Source organism: Pogona vitticeps, chromosome 2 (genome assembly GCF_051106095.1).
Source record: "Pogona vitticeps strain Pit_001003342236 chromosome 2, PviZW2.1, whole genome shotgun sequence".
Taxonomy (NCBI): domain Eukaryota; kingdom Metazoa; phylum Chordata; class Lepidosauria; order Squamata; family Agamidae; genus Pogona; species Pogona vitticeps.
The window spans coordinates 185,467,088-185,483,851 of record NC_135784.1 but is presented as its reverse complement, the minus strand read 5'-3'; the positions used below and the strand labels follow the sequence as shown (position 1 = coordinate 185,483,851).

General features: G+C 41.9%; 1 protein-coding gene across 3 annotated transcripts in view; it reads left to right on the top strand.

Annotated features, from left to right (window-relative positions):
* The first annotated feature begins 1,693 nt into the window (after positions 1 to 1,693).
* PLPPR2 (phospholipid phosphatase related 2) overlaps positions 1,694 to 16,764 on the top strand; it is a 38,593-nt gene continuing 23,522 nt past the window's right edge. For all 3 annotated transcript variants that reach the window (XM_020791565.3, XM_020791564.3, XM_020791562.3), the window contains exons 1-2: positions 1,694 to 5,020; positions 15,460 to 15,564. In XM_020791565.3, coding sequence (XP_020647224.3) covers positions 15,499 to 15,564 — 66 coding nt within the window. In that variant the 5' untranslated portion in view covers positions 1,694 to 5,020; positions 15,460 to 15,498. The remainder of the gene's footprint in view (positions 5,021 to 15,459; positions 15,565 to 16,764) is intronic.

The following is a 16,764-nucleotide window of genomic DNA, read 5'->3' as shown; positions in this document are numbered from 1 at the left end:
TTAGGAGTGCTTTGGACCAAGGATAGAATACAGGCAGCAAGAATCTCCTAGACAGGAGTTTTCTATCAGAGCTAAATCACCATTCCCACCTCAAAAAATCTGACAAAGGAGCTCATTTGTTAAACATTACTGCAAGACATTTTAAAAGAAATTTTAAAAGACTGCTGGTTTGCAGTAGATGTCAATGGCTGAGGCTTCTAGACGTAGCTTTCAATTAATGTTTATGCCACCACTTAAAAGCAAACAGAAAACAAAGCAGATAAGCTGATTTTAAAAGATTTCTTCAAGATTTTTGAAACAGATCCTAACAAAGATTTCATAAAGAAAACAGAAAGGAGATTATAAAAATAAGTGTGGCTGCAAACACTGATAAACAGTGTGCTTATTCAACATCAAGTGGAAGAAGGAGGGTGGAACAAACGCTCATCGATAGGAAAACATTTTAATTGCAGGCACTGTGCTTTTACTCATTAAACAATGCCCAAAAGCTCTAATGGAAAACTTCCATCCAGGAGGCTCTTGCCCCTGAACTCGTTCCATGGTCCAATGCAATCCTAAGGAAAGCCTGTTTTAAGAAGATTGAAAAATCATAGAAGAAATGTTGTGAAGATGGTGAGAAAAATACAGATTAAAATCAATGCAGAATCCAGTATTCTGCTTAGAACAGTTAGAATAGGCCCATTTGAATCAATGGAACCTAAGGAGGAGGTCACTCACCAAATCACCATTGATTCAGTGCCTATTCTAGTGCAATTTACTACACTAAGCAACAGGATTTTTGCCATTATGCAGAGTAAAACAACTGGAGACAAGCAAGGCTTGAGGCATTCCTGATCCTTTATTTTATCAATTTTGTGTGTGTGTGTTCTGTGCAATTGAGTCAGAACCGACTTATAGAGCTTTCAAGGTAAGTGAGATATTTAAGGGGGGGCTTTACCAGTTCCACTCTACCAATGAGTTTCCATGGCTGAGCAGGGGTTCAAATCCTGTTCTCCAGAGTCCTAGTCTGTCACACTGTCCCCCGTACCACACTGGGAATTCATTTTATTGATTAGATATATTTATATCCTATCTGTAACGAATACCAGGCAGCAGACATGTGTTCTCCTCCTCCTCTTTGCTTTTCTTTGAAATAACCACCCTGTAAAATATGTTAGGCTGAGATCACCCATTGAACTTTATGGGGATTTAAACCAAGATTCCAAGGTTCTAGCCGAACATTTTAACCACTACACTGCACTGCACTGGCATGTGGTCTTCAACACGCTGGCGACATTCCTGACAACCTTCTGTTTAATTTTTCAGTCTAATCTTTGTGTTCTCAGACCAGTTGTTGTCAATCTGCCATTTATCTTTGGAAGCCTAATCTTTCTTAGGCTTAATCACTCTCAAAATATAGTTGAGTGTTTTATCTCCTATTTCTTCTCTGCTCACCTGTTTTTCTTTGATTATTGTTCTTCACATTCTCATAATTCTTCCCACACACAAAGTCGTCTAAAATTGGGGCGGGGGTGGATTCTCTTAGAATGGCCTCCAAATAATGTTTGGTCCCAGGAAAAGAATGAGAAAAATTAAAAGTCATTCACTATGCACACAAATGTTGCTACAGTACTAGTTTTGTGTTGTTTTTGTTTTGCTTTGCTTGGACATACATTGTTCTGCAAAGTAATGTATTAACATGTGGTGCTATTCTCACCCATTCCAGGCTCAGAGCAATAAGGTATGACAGAATCTAGGCTAAACCAAAGTATTACTACAGTAGATGTGTTGTGACACCGTGACCAATTTGCCAGCACACTTCCTCATACATGCTAGTAGAAAATGCTACTGGTGCATCTCATAGTGTAATGGAGATGCGCCAGCGAAGCAATCAGAAGAGACAAGCAGCAGTGAGCAAAGAGGCACATCTTTATAAGTTGCACTCCAACCACATCTGCAGGGCCTTATCATCCCACGATTACCCTTTTATGATAGGACTTGAGCCAGACCAAGGACCAGGCTGCAAAGTGGATTGTCAAGGAGCTTGAGAAGACTACTGATGCTGCTCAGAGCCAATGGCTCCTTGGACTGTGCTAAAACAGGGCTCCCAGGATGCACGAGTGGGGATTTTTGCTGCTGCTGCTGGCAATGGTGCTATGGCATTAATGCTGGGGGCATTGGGATGCACGTAAGCCCCATTTCACCCAAAAGTAAGTCAGACCTTTGTGTATTGAGTTCAAACGTCTGCAGCGGGGCCCTGTGAGGAGGTCCAGCTGAAGGTGCTATCAAGGCTTCTGTAATCTGGAACTCTGCCTTACTGTGAGTGTTCCTCACTGGCTCAGGTGTAGACCTTCCTCCCACCTCCAGGTCAATGGATCTGAGCAAAGGAGCCCAGATGGTTTTTCTTTACTAAACCTGAGAGCTGCTTGATGTGAAATGTGAGTTGCTCCATCAAGCTAAACGTTGTTGTCCTCTGCATAAATGACTGGGTCATGAGCAGAACTTGCAAAAATTCCTTTTTGGATGACAGCTCCTGGAATCTTACTCACATGGCTGCTGGCACTGGTCTCCATAAGGCACATGGGTGTCACTCCTAGCACAGTGGCTGCCTGCCTGTTACTTTTCAAGTGTGGATTGTTCCCTTCAATGCTCTTGGGCTGAATGCCGGTATAATTCTTCATCCTCTCTTGTGCTGGCACATGTGCAATGTATTTCCCCTTCCAGCAGAATGGAGGCACTGCAGTGAGAGGTGCACAACTGGGATATAGAACTAGCCAGTCTTTAAAATTGGTTGGTTCAAAATTGGGAAAGGAGTACGGCAAGGCTGTACATTGTCTCCCTGTTTATTTAACTTATATGCAGAATACATCATGTGAAAGGCCGGACTGGAGGAATCCCAAGCCGGAATTAAGACTGTCGGAAGAAATATCAACAACCTCAGATATGTGGATGATACCACTCGGATGGCAGAAAGTTAGGAGGAATTAAGGAACCTCTTAATGAGGGTGAAAGAGGAGAGTGCAAAAAATGGCCTGAAGCTCAACATCAAAAAAACTAAGATCGTGGCCACTGGTCCCATCACCTCCTGGCAAACAGAAGGGAAGATATGGAGGCAGTGAGAGATTTTACTTTCTTGGGCTCCATGATCATTGTAGATGGTGGCAGCAGTCATGAAATTAAAAAACGCCTGCTTCTTGGGAGGAAAGCGATGAGAACCTCGACAGCATCTTAAAAAGCAGATACATCACCTTGTTGACAAAAGTCCGCATAGTCAAAGCTATGGTTTTTCCAGTAGTGATGTATGGAAGTGAGAGCTGGACCATAAAGAAAGCTGACCGCCGAAGAATTGATGCTTTTGAATTGTGGTGCTGGAGAAGACTCCTGAGAGTCTCCTGGACTGCAAGGAGAACAAACCTATCAATTCTAAGGAAAACAACCCTGAATGCTCACTTGAAGGACAGATCCTGAAGCTGAGGCTCCAGCACTTTGACCATCTCATGAGAAGAGAAGACTCCCTGGAAAAGACCCTGATGTTGGGAAAGTGTAAGGGCAAGAGGAGAAGGGGATGGCAGAGGACGAGATGGATGGACAGTGTCATCGAAGTGACCAACATGAATTTGACCCAAGGAGGAGTGGAAGACAGGAGGGCCTGGCGTGCTCTGTCCATGGGGTCATGAATAGTCGAACACGACTAAATGACTAAACAACAACAACAGTCTTTAAAATGTGAGACATATTTTTGTGATGAACGAATTTTTATTGTCCTAATATGACTACCAGTAGTCCTTCACTTACCTTGAGCATGTTCGTGTGTGCAAACATCCACACATGCATAGAAAGAAATACATATATGCTTTTCCATCTTGGCCAGCTCTTGTGTTACAGACAATGTGTTACAGCAAGGGTGTTGTAAAAGAACAGATCCACAGAGAAAAACATGCAGTGAAGACAACAAACAGGTCTCAGGGTTAAACCTGAACTTCTAGTATTTTAGCTTCTTTTGCAGGATCTCCAAGGAAAATATCAAAGTGAGGGCGGTGGGTCAGGATTACAGAAGCGGGCTGTTTTGTGCCCAGCCCTGCCCTTGTCATATGCGCCACTCTAGAGAGTATTGATTTTTTTTCTTGTTTTAGGTCATGAATGGTTGTTATACAGAAAAACCAACTGCCAGGAAGACTGCAAACATCCACATTTGAATCACCTTTAAACATCTGATCTTGCATATGAAAAATGTGGTCCTTTATAATATACATTTGATTCACGAAGAGTGCAAGAATGTCATCTGATAGTTGAATTGCATTCTCAGTGTGCAGTCATTAAACCTTGGTGTTTTTCTTCGGTTTGAAAAATCCGCTACCTTGAAATGTGTCAATTCATCGCTTGATCTTGACTAATCGTCTCTACCATGCCTGGTTAGCTGGTGCCTTAGTTTTACTGTCTGTAAAATAGGAAGGAGCACAGGAGTGGGAGATGGACGCTTGGACTGAAACAGGAGGCAACATATGTGTGCAGAGCTCCAGTGAGCTGCTGTTCAGCTACAGAGGAGGGAGGCTGCAAGACTCTCTTGCAGGTGGGTCTGTGGGTTTCCGTGGAGCATTCTGGATTATGTGTCTCTCACCCTTCTGACCCATAAGGGACGCAGTGAGCATCCCAATGAATGTTTCCCTTTGAAAAATCCCATTTCCCCTCTCCCTCTCCCTCTCCCCCCTTTTCTGTATGTGTGTGTGTGTGTGTGTGAGCGTGCGCATGCATGCATGCATGTGTATATGTGCCTCGCTCCCTCTCTCCTCTTTCTCTTTTTCCCTCTCCTTCCCTGGAAAGGCTCCAGCTACTAACGTGAAAGAACATTTAATCCAGCGGTCCAGCTTTTAATTGGGATATTGCCATGATCAGCATGGATTCCCCGCGACGTCCTGCAGACCGTTAAAACTGGTTAGACAGAAGCGGAGGAGGAGAAGAGGACTGTTGTGGGCCGAGGAAGCCATGGCTGCTGCCTAAAAAGACACACACACACACACGGACGCACACTTGCACACAGAAGGTGAGAGATGCAGTGGCAGAACTGTGGGGCAGATGTTCCTGGTGGGGGGGTGGGGTGGGATTCGGGGTGGGGAGTTGCTGAGTCTCCCTTCATGTGTTGAATGGTTTTCCATTTCAGCTCATCTGTCACTTCTTGCTGCCATTCACATAGGCATTGTTAGAGCTTTGTGCTGTGTGTGACTGTGTATGTTTGTGAATGTCGGCTTTAACGGCCCATGTTGCTAAGTTACGTGCTTAGGGTAGCGGGTATGTGTGTATACAGAGAGACAGACAGACAGACAGACAGAGGCGCACACACGTATTTGGTGCTGATTCCTATTGGCGATTAAATGGTTCCGGATCTCCTTCGTTATGAAGACATACTTTATTGCATCCTTTCTTAAAACTGGCTTGTGGGGCTAGTGAGCCAGTCTGAGCCATGGGGCCCTTGGGCTACAGGAAGGGGGGGGAGGCATCAGGAGCATCTTGTAGCTCAGTTCACATAGTGCTAGCAAGGCTGGGCAGGTGGGTCTGCATTGACATCGGTGGGAGTTGACATGGCTCCTCTGTGTCGTGAGGGGCCATCTGCTCCAGTTTGGGCCAGATGAAGTGCCAAGGGAAGGGAAGGGAAGCAGGTAAAGCCACAGACCTTTCTGTGCCGTTTTCAGGGTGGGGGGTGGGGAGAGCTGGAGGAAGACACTCTGGATCCTGGATGCCATTGTTGTGACTGGCAGTTGGGATTAACACCATCTGGAGCAAAACAGTTCAGAGGCGTGCGCGCGCGTGTCTCCCTGTGTGAACACTAATGGGTGACTCTCTGTGTTTACAACAGAAACATTACTCTTCTGCAAAATCTCTTCCAAATCCATATCTCTCAGCTCAAAAAAAAAAAAAACTTTGCTTATCTGCTCAGAACGAATTGTAGAAATCAGTAGAATATGTCAGCATGTGCTTATATTGTATAAAGTTACGTTTACCTTCTTTAGCCTGAAGAGAATATTTTCAGGTTTAGATTCTTTTGCAAGAAAGAAAGAAATACTGTTGAGCTGAGGGAAGGAGTAAGAAAGAAGCAGTAAAAGGATAAGGGTGCGTCCCACTGGTCACATATACTCATTGTTTACTGGGGAGAGGGGAATACTGTATAGCTCTTCCCAGTCTATAAGTTCAACAGCTAGTGCAAACTACTGTATACATTTTTATTACATGTGTGTACACACATACACACACAAACACACACACACACAGAGATATTAAAATGCAATGACTAAAATAATAATTGTAGATTAAGATTAGCATAAATAAAACAGTATTAAATATCTGATTTTAATATATATTATTTCTACTCTTGGATTGCCCTATGAGCCTCGAATACGACTTCCAGGAATCTGTTCTCTTAACTAGTTTTCTAATTAAGGTAAAACAAAAATAATGACTACAGAAGAGTTACATAACCTAGGTGAGGATAATGAAGAAACTGAAATTGTTGAAGATTTTCTATGCCTTCATAATTTAAAAAGGTCCTTAAGAGTATGGATGTGTTGCTGGAGAATAAGATCATTCAGACTAAGGTATCCCCAGTTACTATATAAAGATGTGAATGCTGGATAATGAATAAAGCGGGGGGGGGAATCAACTCATTTGAAATGTAGTATTGGAGAAAGTTTGGACCCCCCCGCAAGCACATTGTTTTGGGATCAAATCAAGCCTGAACTCTTATTAGATGCTAAAATGATTGAACAGAGGCTATTCTACACTGGGCATTTTATAAGAAGGCAAGACTCACTGTAAACAACAGCAATGTCAGGAAAAGTGGATGATAGTAGTAAAGGAGGAAGACCTAACATGAGGTGGATTGATTCAAAAAAGGAAGCCCCAGCCCATTAGTTTCCAGGATCTGATCAGGGTTGTTAATGGGAAATTTTGGAAGTCATTGATTTATAGGGTTGCTATAAGTCAGAAGCAACTGGATGACACACAACACCCGTAATTAGTTTTCTAGCATAATTTGTTCAAAGGTTCCACAACATTTTACTGAGTCTGAAACTTGCATTAATGCTTATCTTTAAAAAGTTTTTGAAGATGCCATGTGAACTATGTAGTAGGCTCCTTAGCATGTTTATAACAGCAGTAAGGTTCATTAAAGCGGCTATAGCTCAGTGGGTTGGAGCCTGACCTGATTTGATCTAGAGCCCAGACCCGGCTCAAATATCCACAGTGGGTCACAAGAAAAGGGCCAGCTGTGGCTATCTGGAGAACATGTGGCTGATCGTATTTAATTGCCCTGCCCTCGTGCACCCTTGGGTAAGCTGTGGAGTCCCAGAGCACTTGCAGAAGAAGGACAGAAAGCAGCTTCTGATTTCTTTATACCTAGAAAACCCTGGGAGGGCACTGTAAGTCTGAAACAATGTGAGGGCACATAATTAACTTATTAAGGCTCACCAAGTTTGACGGTAAACAGGCACCAAGACAACAGTCAAAATAAAGTTGCCAGAGGTCAGGAAAGGACCGGTATGAAACAGACCACATACTACATATCTGTCCTTATTTGAGTCGGTCAATCACTATACTGTGGGGGAGGGGAGTTTCATTGCCCTCTGGCACTGTGTGCTTGTCTCATAAGCCCTGAGCACAATTCTGTAGACACTACATAAACACTTTCAAATGTGCAGTCATGGCCGTGAGGGTTAGAAAAGCACTCCTTACATAGTAAGCCTGGGTTTTCTCAAAAGTCAAATTTTTGTTCAAGATATGAGACAGTAGAGACCTGTGGATGATACGGGGGGGGGGAGAACTGGGCTAGTGTAGAGGGAGGTGTCTTTTGAATTCACTGAATACATACTGCTGTGCATACATCTTGCTTTGATCCCATTAACACTTTAGAGTCATCCCACTACTGGGTCCAGCCTTTTATTTTATTTATTTATTTATTTGATTTGTATCCCGCCCATCTGATCAAATAGACCACTCTGAGCAGCTTTTACCATCAGGAATGAAAACATTTGTGTTTTCATGTTGTGTTTTTATAAAAAAAATTAAAACTATAAAATAAAATTTTGTGAAAGCAAATGAAAATAGACAAATCAATAAAAAGAGCAATGCAGAAACTACTATACTAGTTTCTGTAAATGTTGCTGCTTAAGTCTGAAGAAGTGGAATTTCATCCATGAAAGCTTCTTGTTGGTTAAGTTTCTTAGTGACATCATCTACTTCTGTAATTGGGGACTGTACATCCTTTTCCTTCTTTTCCTCCTTTTCCTTTTCTTTTTTGTAGTATGCTATGTGTTGTTGCTTTTGTGCCGAATGCATTTTCTCTCTTGTGTAGATTAGCAGTTTTATCAATTATCAGATCATTTCCAGGATAACTTCTGATGAAGGGCAACCTATGCTACAGGGCTGTTAATTTATTTTTATGTACGTGTTCTACCCTTCTTCTGGCTAGACACAAAATATAAGAATTGCTGTCACAATTAGCAGGTAGGGAGGATGGCAAGAAGCAGTAAAGCAAATTACATCTGCCATAATTTTTCAAGATCACTGTGACGTTTGCCCTAGTGGCCCTTGCTTGTTTTTTTCCTCACAAAGGCTCACATCACATTTTCTTCTCGCTACCACCAGTGGATTACTTCAATCCGCAATATAAATGACATTATATGACCAATTTTCCTAACCAGCTCCATCTCTCTGACTAACGAGCCTATCTATATCTATCTACGGTGGTGCCTCACAAGGCGATTTTAATTCGTTCTGTGAAAATCATCGTCTTGTGAAAAAATCGTCTTGCGAGGTTCCGTATGCATCGGTCTCAAAAAAAAAAAGTCTTGCAAAGCATCAGTCTTTAAAAAAAAGTCTTGCGAAGCATAGTCTTGTGAAGCATGGTCATAGAAAAAAAACACATTTGCAAGGCACCATAGTGATAGCAAAATACAATCGTCTTGTGGGTTTTTCGTCCCATGAGGCAATCGTCTAGTGAGGCACCACTGTATCTATCTCTATATACCTGCTCCTCCTTCAGCCAAGCCTCTTATATATTCATGGCCTCCACCCCTCCAGTTCTCTCGTAGGTTCGTGCAAATCAGCTCATGAATATGAATGGCATGAGTGAAAGGGCCAATCGCCACATTCCTCCCCCCTAAGAAAAGTTTGTCTTATGTGGGAAAACTTTACAGTTTACCCTTATGAACAATGGAACACAGGGTACATTTTAAACCAATGCACTTATCATCATCATAACAATATGCTTACCAGTTTGTCCCAAACCATATAACATATTTCAACATATAATACATTATATTACCATATACTTATACATATCTTATACTAGTTTTCCATCCCTTACTATGTTTACTAGACCAAATATATTACTTTAAACATTTAAAACAACCCATACCATTATAAACATTTGCATTACTGTACTCACATTAAGACAAATTACATTACCTCTACATTAATAACGTTACTCGCCATTATTATTTCCCATCACTATACACCTTTCAGTTCATCAGCATCCAAAGAAACATTTCATTTTAATTGCATTTCATCACTAGTACACAAACAGAACATTTAAAACAACTTTACAAACTTTGTTTATCTACCCATTAGTCTTTGAGACAAGGCATCTGTATCCACGCTCTGAGTCCCTTTTAAGCTGCGGATTACAAAGTCAAAGTCTTGCAGGTTCCATGTCCATCTTGCAAGCTTACTGTTAGTGGATTTCATAGTTTGTAGCCACATCAGAGGGAAAGGGTTGGTGCAAAGGACAAATTTCCTTCCCCAAATGTAGGGCTTCAGTCTTTTCAGCATCCAAACAATTGATAGGCACACCTTCTTGATGGCAAACAAATGTCTCTCACCAGGTCGAAGTTTCCTGCTGATCAGAGTCACTGGGTGTAGATTCCCACTGTCATCCGCTTGGCATGGCATGGCTCCCACACCCATACTTGACATATCGATGTACATGATGAACTCTTGGTTGTAGTCCGGTGCAACAAGGGCAGATCTTGAAGTCTGCACTCTCTTCTGATGATTGACAGTCATGAGGCACTCTGACGTCCATTGGATGTTCCCAGCTCGCCTCTTCTGGGTTCAGCCTGTTCTTTTTCTGAATAGTGGCTTAGGTTTCTCAGCTGTGGGAAGGTTAGGCAGTTTTTCCCACTCTTCCAGCACAGCTATGACTGTGTTCTTCCTTGAAATTTTACGGCTTACGCCTTCCCCCTCACCAACAAATTCACCCACAGGTACTTTTGTTGCGAAGTTCTCCATATGTTGGGGACCACTATCATGACTCACCCCCAAATTTACAGTTATGTTTCTTTTAGGTGAAATCTCAAGCACTTGGTTTATGTCAGAGGTGTTAAGACTTTTGTAATCTGGTTTTAACTTTTAACTTCTTTTAACTTCTAGTTTCTTAGGTAAAGGTTTGCATTACAAGGTTTTAAGTGCTTTTGCAGCTGCAGAGCGACTAGACTCCTCAGCCCTCCAGTTCTGCTGCAAGAAATCCACAGGTTCTGACCATGCCAACAGCAATTCACTCCCCTCTATGGGTCTCAGCCTCACCACTTTGTCCTCAGGACAGAATGCTCTTTCCTGGGCCTCATACAAGCCTTTCTCCTTTCTATGAGTACCCCCCACCCAAGCTTGCCTCTGTTACTTCTAAGGACTTCTCCCTATATTTTACAGGGACAATTAACTGTCCATCTCCACTCCTATGAGGTGTTAATAAAACTTCCTTGTATATAGGTCTTTATCAACTATGAACCTCTCTGGGTGTTCAGGAGATAATGGGAAGGGAGATTCTTTGGCTTTCTCTAAATACGGAATCAGGGTGGTATCTTCTTTATGTTCTAAAATAAAGGAAGTATTATTAGAATTTTTCGATATGACCACCTTAGCCATTTCTACTATCTCAGGGTTTTCCTCTAGACTGGGTCATCGTTCAGGATTTTCAGGGGCCAGTGGAATTTCCTTAACTTGTGCAAAGCATTCATTTAAGGTAGGGTCTTCCTTTTGTTCTTTGATGAAAGATAGATTCTTAGGGTTTCTCAGAATAACCAGATCAGCTGTCTCTCTCACTTCTCTTACTTCAGGAAGATTTCCATAATTTCCCTCCATGGCTTCAACTTGCCTTCCCTGAGAGCGCGTTGTCACAAAAACACTCTGCACATGCTCAGCTATATCCAGACCTATTAAACACGGGGCAGGGGTTTGATCGGATATGGCCATCCTCCAAGCTCCTGACCATCCCTTATATCTCATTGATATTTTTGCCATGGGCAACACCACTAGTTCAGAACCAATCCCTTTAATAGAAATATTTTCATGGTCTAACACATTTTCCTTAGGGACTATATCAAGGTGACATACTGTAACTTGTGAACAAGAATCCTTGAGTGCTAGATACATGGTATTAACATAAATAACATCTCCCAAGCTTCGTAGAAGAGTCTGATTACATTCTAACAGAAAGCACTGAGCAACCCTGGTCTCAGGGAGATCTTGGCTCTCTGACCCTTCTGTTACTTGTGTTGCTATGGCAACAGCTCCATGGCTAGCTTCAACTGCAGTATTAGCTGTTCCATTATGCTGTACAGAAAACACCTTCATAGGCTGACTGGAATTTCCACCTTCATGCTGATTACAATCTCTAGTCTTTTGAGTCTCACACTGAATCAAAAAATGACCTTTTCCCCACATAACACTGTTTACTGGCCTTGGGTTCAAAACAAAGGGCCTTATTAACTTTTCTGTCATGACTATTAGATTTCAGATGACTGGAGATGAGGGTCTGTCTCTAAAATGGCTTCTAGTAGCTTGGGTACTTCTGAGGTAATCTCTACTGGATGGGGGTCCTCTCTCCATCCCATACTTTTCTACCAGTTTTTACCTCAGAAAATCGAGGCTCTCTAACCTCACTAATGAAATCAGCAAATTCAGATGCCTGTAATATATTTTTAGGATTTTTGTCCTTGACCAAATAACACAATTATCCTGGCAACATTGAATAAAATTGTTCTAAACCAACTACATTTTTCATTTGGTCTAGAGAAATAACATTTTTACATTCCATCCATTTCTCCAAACATTGAATCAATTTAGCCCCCACTTGGGCATAAGATTCTTCAGGCTTTTTGGTAAGGGAATGAAATTTTCTTCTAAGGTGTTCTGCATTTATGCCAAATCTAGAATATACCATTTTTCTATATGCCTTAAAATCCCTAGCTTGCTCCAGAGGCATCTGAGAATCATCATAGGCATCCTTCAGTCTCGAGAGACTATGGTAACATGCTCTGAATCGAGGAGTGTCCTCTCCAGAGCATGAAGCCCGGGTAAGGTAATATGGAGGATAGGCTGTTACACAAGCAGCAGATCCCCCCTCTCCACATTGCTGAAATGGTCCAATGGAAAGGCAAGAGCCAATACGACTGGTTCCAGCAACGTCGCAGGAGTTGGCAGAACGACACGAGCTGCCTTCGGGACTTCAGCTCCGGATTTTGCCTCGAGGTTAACTCCTGAAGCCTTTTCCATTGGTGGATATAGCCACAAGGCAGTGGAGGTTTGAAATCAGAGTTTTCCTTCGCCTAGATGGGCTGCCTTCCATGGCTGACGAGCCCCACCTACCCGGCCTGCTCTTTAATATTGCAAAAGTATGATCTGATCCTTAAAACTTTCCTAACTCCCCAGCTTATGCAAATCTAATTGGCTTTTCTATTTACCATATTAAGGCCAGATACAAAATTTGAGAATTACGCGCGCAACCAGATATTTAAACCACTATCCAGCCAGCTTACTCAGAAATACAAGGATAGGATTTGATTAGAATTGAGGTTTTACTTGAAAAGTTTTACTTGCAAATTTCCTCCACTGTACAGTACTTAATTTAAAGGCATTGCAAGTCCATAAATGTATTGAAAATGGTGAACCCATGAAAGGAGAAAGGGAAGGAAGAGTTGGAGAACCTGGATTAATAAAATGCCACTGCTGACTCACATTGAGCTTGTGATCTACAACAATTCCAACATCCCTCTCACTCATAGTTTTTTTGAGCCAAGTATCCCCCATCTTGTAACTGTGCAATTGATTTCTTTTTCCAAGGTGCAGGACTTTGCACTTGACCGTGGCCAGGTAAGATCTTGCCAAAAAGAGGGGGGAAATATTATCTGAGAATAAAGCTCAGCTAAATCTCCACTTACAGTATTTGTGATCTCAAAACTATCATCCTTTCATCATCCTTAATCTCAAAGTCCCAGCACACTCTCTCAAATGAAATCAGGAAAGATTCAGGGCAATCTCCTTTCCTAAATTGGGGAAATTTCTTTAGATCAATTTTTGAGAGATTTCCCTCACTAGAGTTGTTGTTATTATTATCGTTATTTTGAGCAGCTTTTTCAACTGTATTTGAAATTCCTTTTGTCTGGCCTCTTGCTCAGCTTTGAGCTGTTGTTCCTGAGCTTTCTCTTCAGTCCTGACTTTGATTTCTAGTTCCCTGAGCTCTAGCTCCTTAGCTTTCTCTTCAGCTCTGGCTTTTTCTTTAATTTCTAATTCCATGGCTTGTTCTCTGAGTCTATACTCCTAGTTTCCATTTCTCCAGATCTAGGGAGCTTTGAATAATTTCCCTTGAGGGTTCAGGTTTCTCAGGTATTTGAGGGTCTCCATTTCCATTCCCATTCCCCTCAACCTCTTGAGGATCAATTTCCTTAATTACTGGCTTTTTAGTTCTTTTGGATGGCATAAGTATGTACTTCCTTAATAAGAGGGACTAATTTCTATTGCTGAGTTAGCCACACTTCTTTTTAAAACACTTTTACTTCTGTTTTCTTTTCCCAGTATTTTTCTGGGGCACTACAGTATGTAGCTCTCACTCAGCAGCTACGCTTTCTCTGGCATAACACAGGCCACTATTTTTCTTGGTCTGAGACAATCGTCTTGCCTTCAGCCACAAAACAATTCTCTACTTAACTACTGCTTCATCTCGGGCTTTTCAAAACTTCCTCAGATGTATTTAGACCTAAGGCTTCTACTCCATCCATGCCTGTCCTTTCTGTCAAACCAGATCTTCTGAGTTAGCCTCCTTGTTCTATAAATCCTGAGGTAAATATTTTATTTTGAGTAGGTACTTTTCTCCTTCAAGGACTTCCCTCAGATAAAAAAAAAGACTTCCCTCAGATCTAGGTTTAGAAGCCCCACCACTAAGTCTTCCCTGAGACTCTAGCATGTCACCCACTTCTTCACCATAGATCCTAAACTTCCTTCTATTTAGGAATACCTCACTCTCAAAATACTGCCACCAATTGTGATGTTTGCCCTAGTGGCCCTTGCTTGTTTTTCCCTCACAAAGGCTCACATCACATTTTCTTCTTGCTGCCAGCAGTGGATTACTTTAATCCACAATATAAATGATGTTTGTCAGAACACGTCTTATGAACAGAAACAGAACTTATTTATTAAAGTGAAACAGATTGAATAATAACAGAAGTTTCTCAGATACACATTATATATAAGCAAATCATCAACAGTTCTCTCAGTACATACTTCTTGTCTCTTACAATCCCATTACCCCCTTCTCTACCTATTTTCCTAACCAGCTCTATCTCTCTTACTAACCAGCCATATCTATCTATCTATCTATCTATCTATCTATCTATCTATCTATCTATCTATCTATCTATCTATCTATCTATCTATCTATCTATCTATCTATCTATCTATCTATCTATCTATCTATCTATCTATCTATCTATCTATCTATCTATCTATCTATCTATCTATCTATCTATCTGTCTGTCTGTCTGTCTGTCTGTCTGTCTGTCTTAGATAGGTTTTAAGTGCTTCTTAGAGCGCTACAATATGTTTACAACTCAGGTTTCTACAAAATGTTAGGTTATAAAACCCTTGCCCCCCCCCAAACAAACTCTGGCCTACAGCTATTTCCCTGTCCACTACCTGCTAACAGTTGTTATTTACAGCTTGATTCCTCTGTTAACAAGCCATTGTCTCTTTATTTATTATCTGTCTCCTCACCCGGTTGTGGGAAAATGAATAAATATATAGGTAATAGATTTGTGTTGCAGTGTCCAAAGAAGTGGATTCTAACCTGTGAAAGCTCACACTGAAATAAAATTAGTCCCCAATGTAGTACAATATTCTTTTTCTTTTCCTTCTTTTCCTTTTGCTAATATGCTGAGACAAACTAACATGGCTGCTTATTCAGAAATTGTTACAAGTGAAGACAACCTTTGCTAAACATGAGCAGCTAAGTAGCTTACGTTCAAGTTCTTAATATGGAATTTTCAGAGTGTAATCTGAAAGCGTTTGGGTGGTGTAGCGCTCTGAAATGACAGCTCTCCAACTGCACAGGTCCTCACTGTGCACCGAGAAAGAGGGAAAGAGGTCCTGTATGGTGGCAAATATTTTCTTTATTTGGGATGTACTGTACTTGGCAAACTGGCTTTGGTATCTGTGTTGCAGGTAGCCCTTTCCTGGTGGAGGGATCCAGGTCCTATTGCAATGGCTGGTGGGAAACCGGAGCTCAAGAGAAGCATCTCTATCATTCCCTGCTTTGTGTTTGTGGAGGTAAGAGGACCAATACACTCAGTCAATTTAGCAGGGGGCCAGAAGAGCTTCCTGCTTTCCTTTGCTCTTCTGAGAAAGGAGCAGTCGGGACTGGTTGGACAGCATTGCTATCTCTAGTACACCTTTGAAGTGCACTTCCACAAGGGCCACCTCAGGAAAGATGGGAAGGTACTTGCTAGCAACGTGCCTGAACGAATTGGTTTTGCAGTATCTGCTCTTTTAATTCATTTGAAGCCGTTCATGGTATGTTTTATTTAGAGCCAGCTCCAAACAATTTCACCTCCAGATCCTGAAGCAGCTGCTCTTCAGGTTCTACGTGGGGTTTGCCCAGCAGCCTCAGCAAGACCAAGAGGAAGGCTTCTTGGATTGTGCACTGTTGTTTATCAATGGTTTTGGCCCAAATCCTTCTGTCGTTGCTTCTGCAGTTGGACCCACCCTGCTGGAAGAGAACAAAGATGCCCATGCTCTCCCTTGGCTAATTTTGTGCAGGCTCCTCTTAGAATCCCAAGAATTATTTTCTTCTATGGAGCTAGAAGTGGCTATAGAAAGGTTGCAGAAAGAAAAGGCTAAACCATCCTTATCCAGCCTGGAGTACTTCAGATGCTTTGGATTTCATCTCTCATGATCACTCTTTTACTGTTGGCAAGGTCAGCTAGAATGGGCAAGAGTTGTGGTCCAGAACATCTGGAGAACCCCAGGTTGGAGAAGGCTCTGTTCCATTCTGTCTCTCATTATCCTTCAGTACAACTTCCCGGACGGTCCTAATCACAGACCCAGGCAAATGTAAAAGACACATAGTCCTGTTGTACTTTCCATAACTGTCTGAAAGGCAACTTTGGCAGCAGTAATGTCTCATGACAAGCAATACCTTCTGAAATTCCCACTTTCACACAACTGTTAAAGGTGCCAGGATCCTCTCGCCTTTTTGTCTTCTCTTGTATGTCACAACAGGGTTAGTTTGATCCTCAGGTGTTTTTCAAAAGGTAGAAAAGTAAAGTGGGGGCGGGGGGCCCTTGAGTGTTTTACAGTATACTCTGTAACTTTAAGGAACTCTCTATATGGATGGAGCCACTTGCAAGAGGTTTTGTCTGTCTGTCTGTCTGTCTGTCTGTCTGTCTGTCTGTCTGTCTGTCTGTCTCTCTCTCTCTCTCTCTCTCTCTCTGTGTGTGTGTGTCCCTGGAAGCAGGGAGAATAATATTG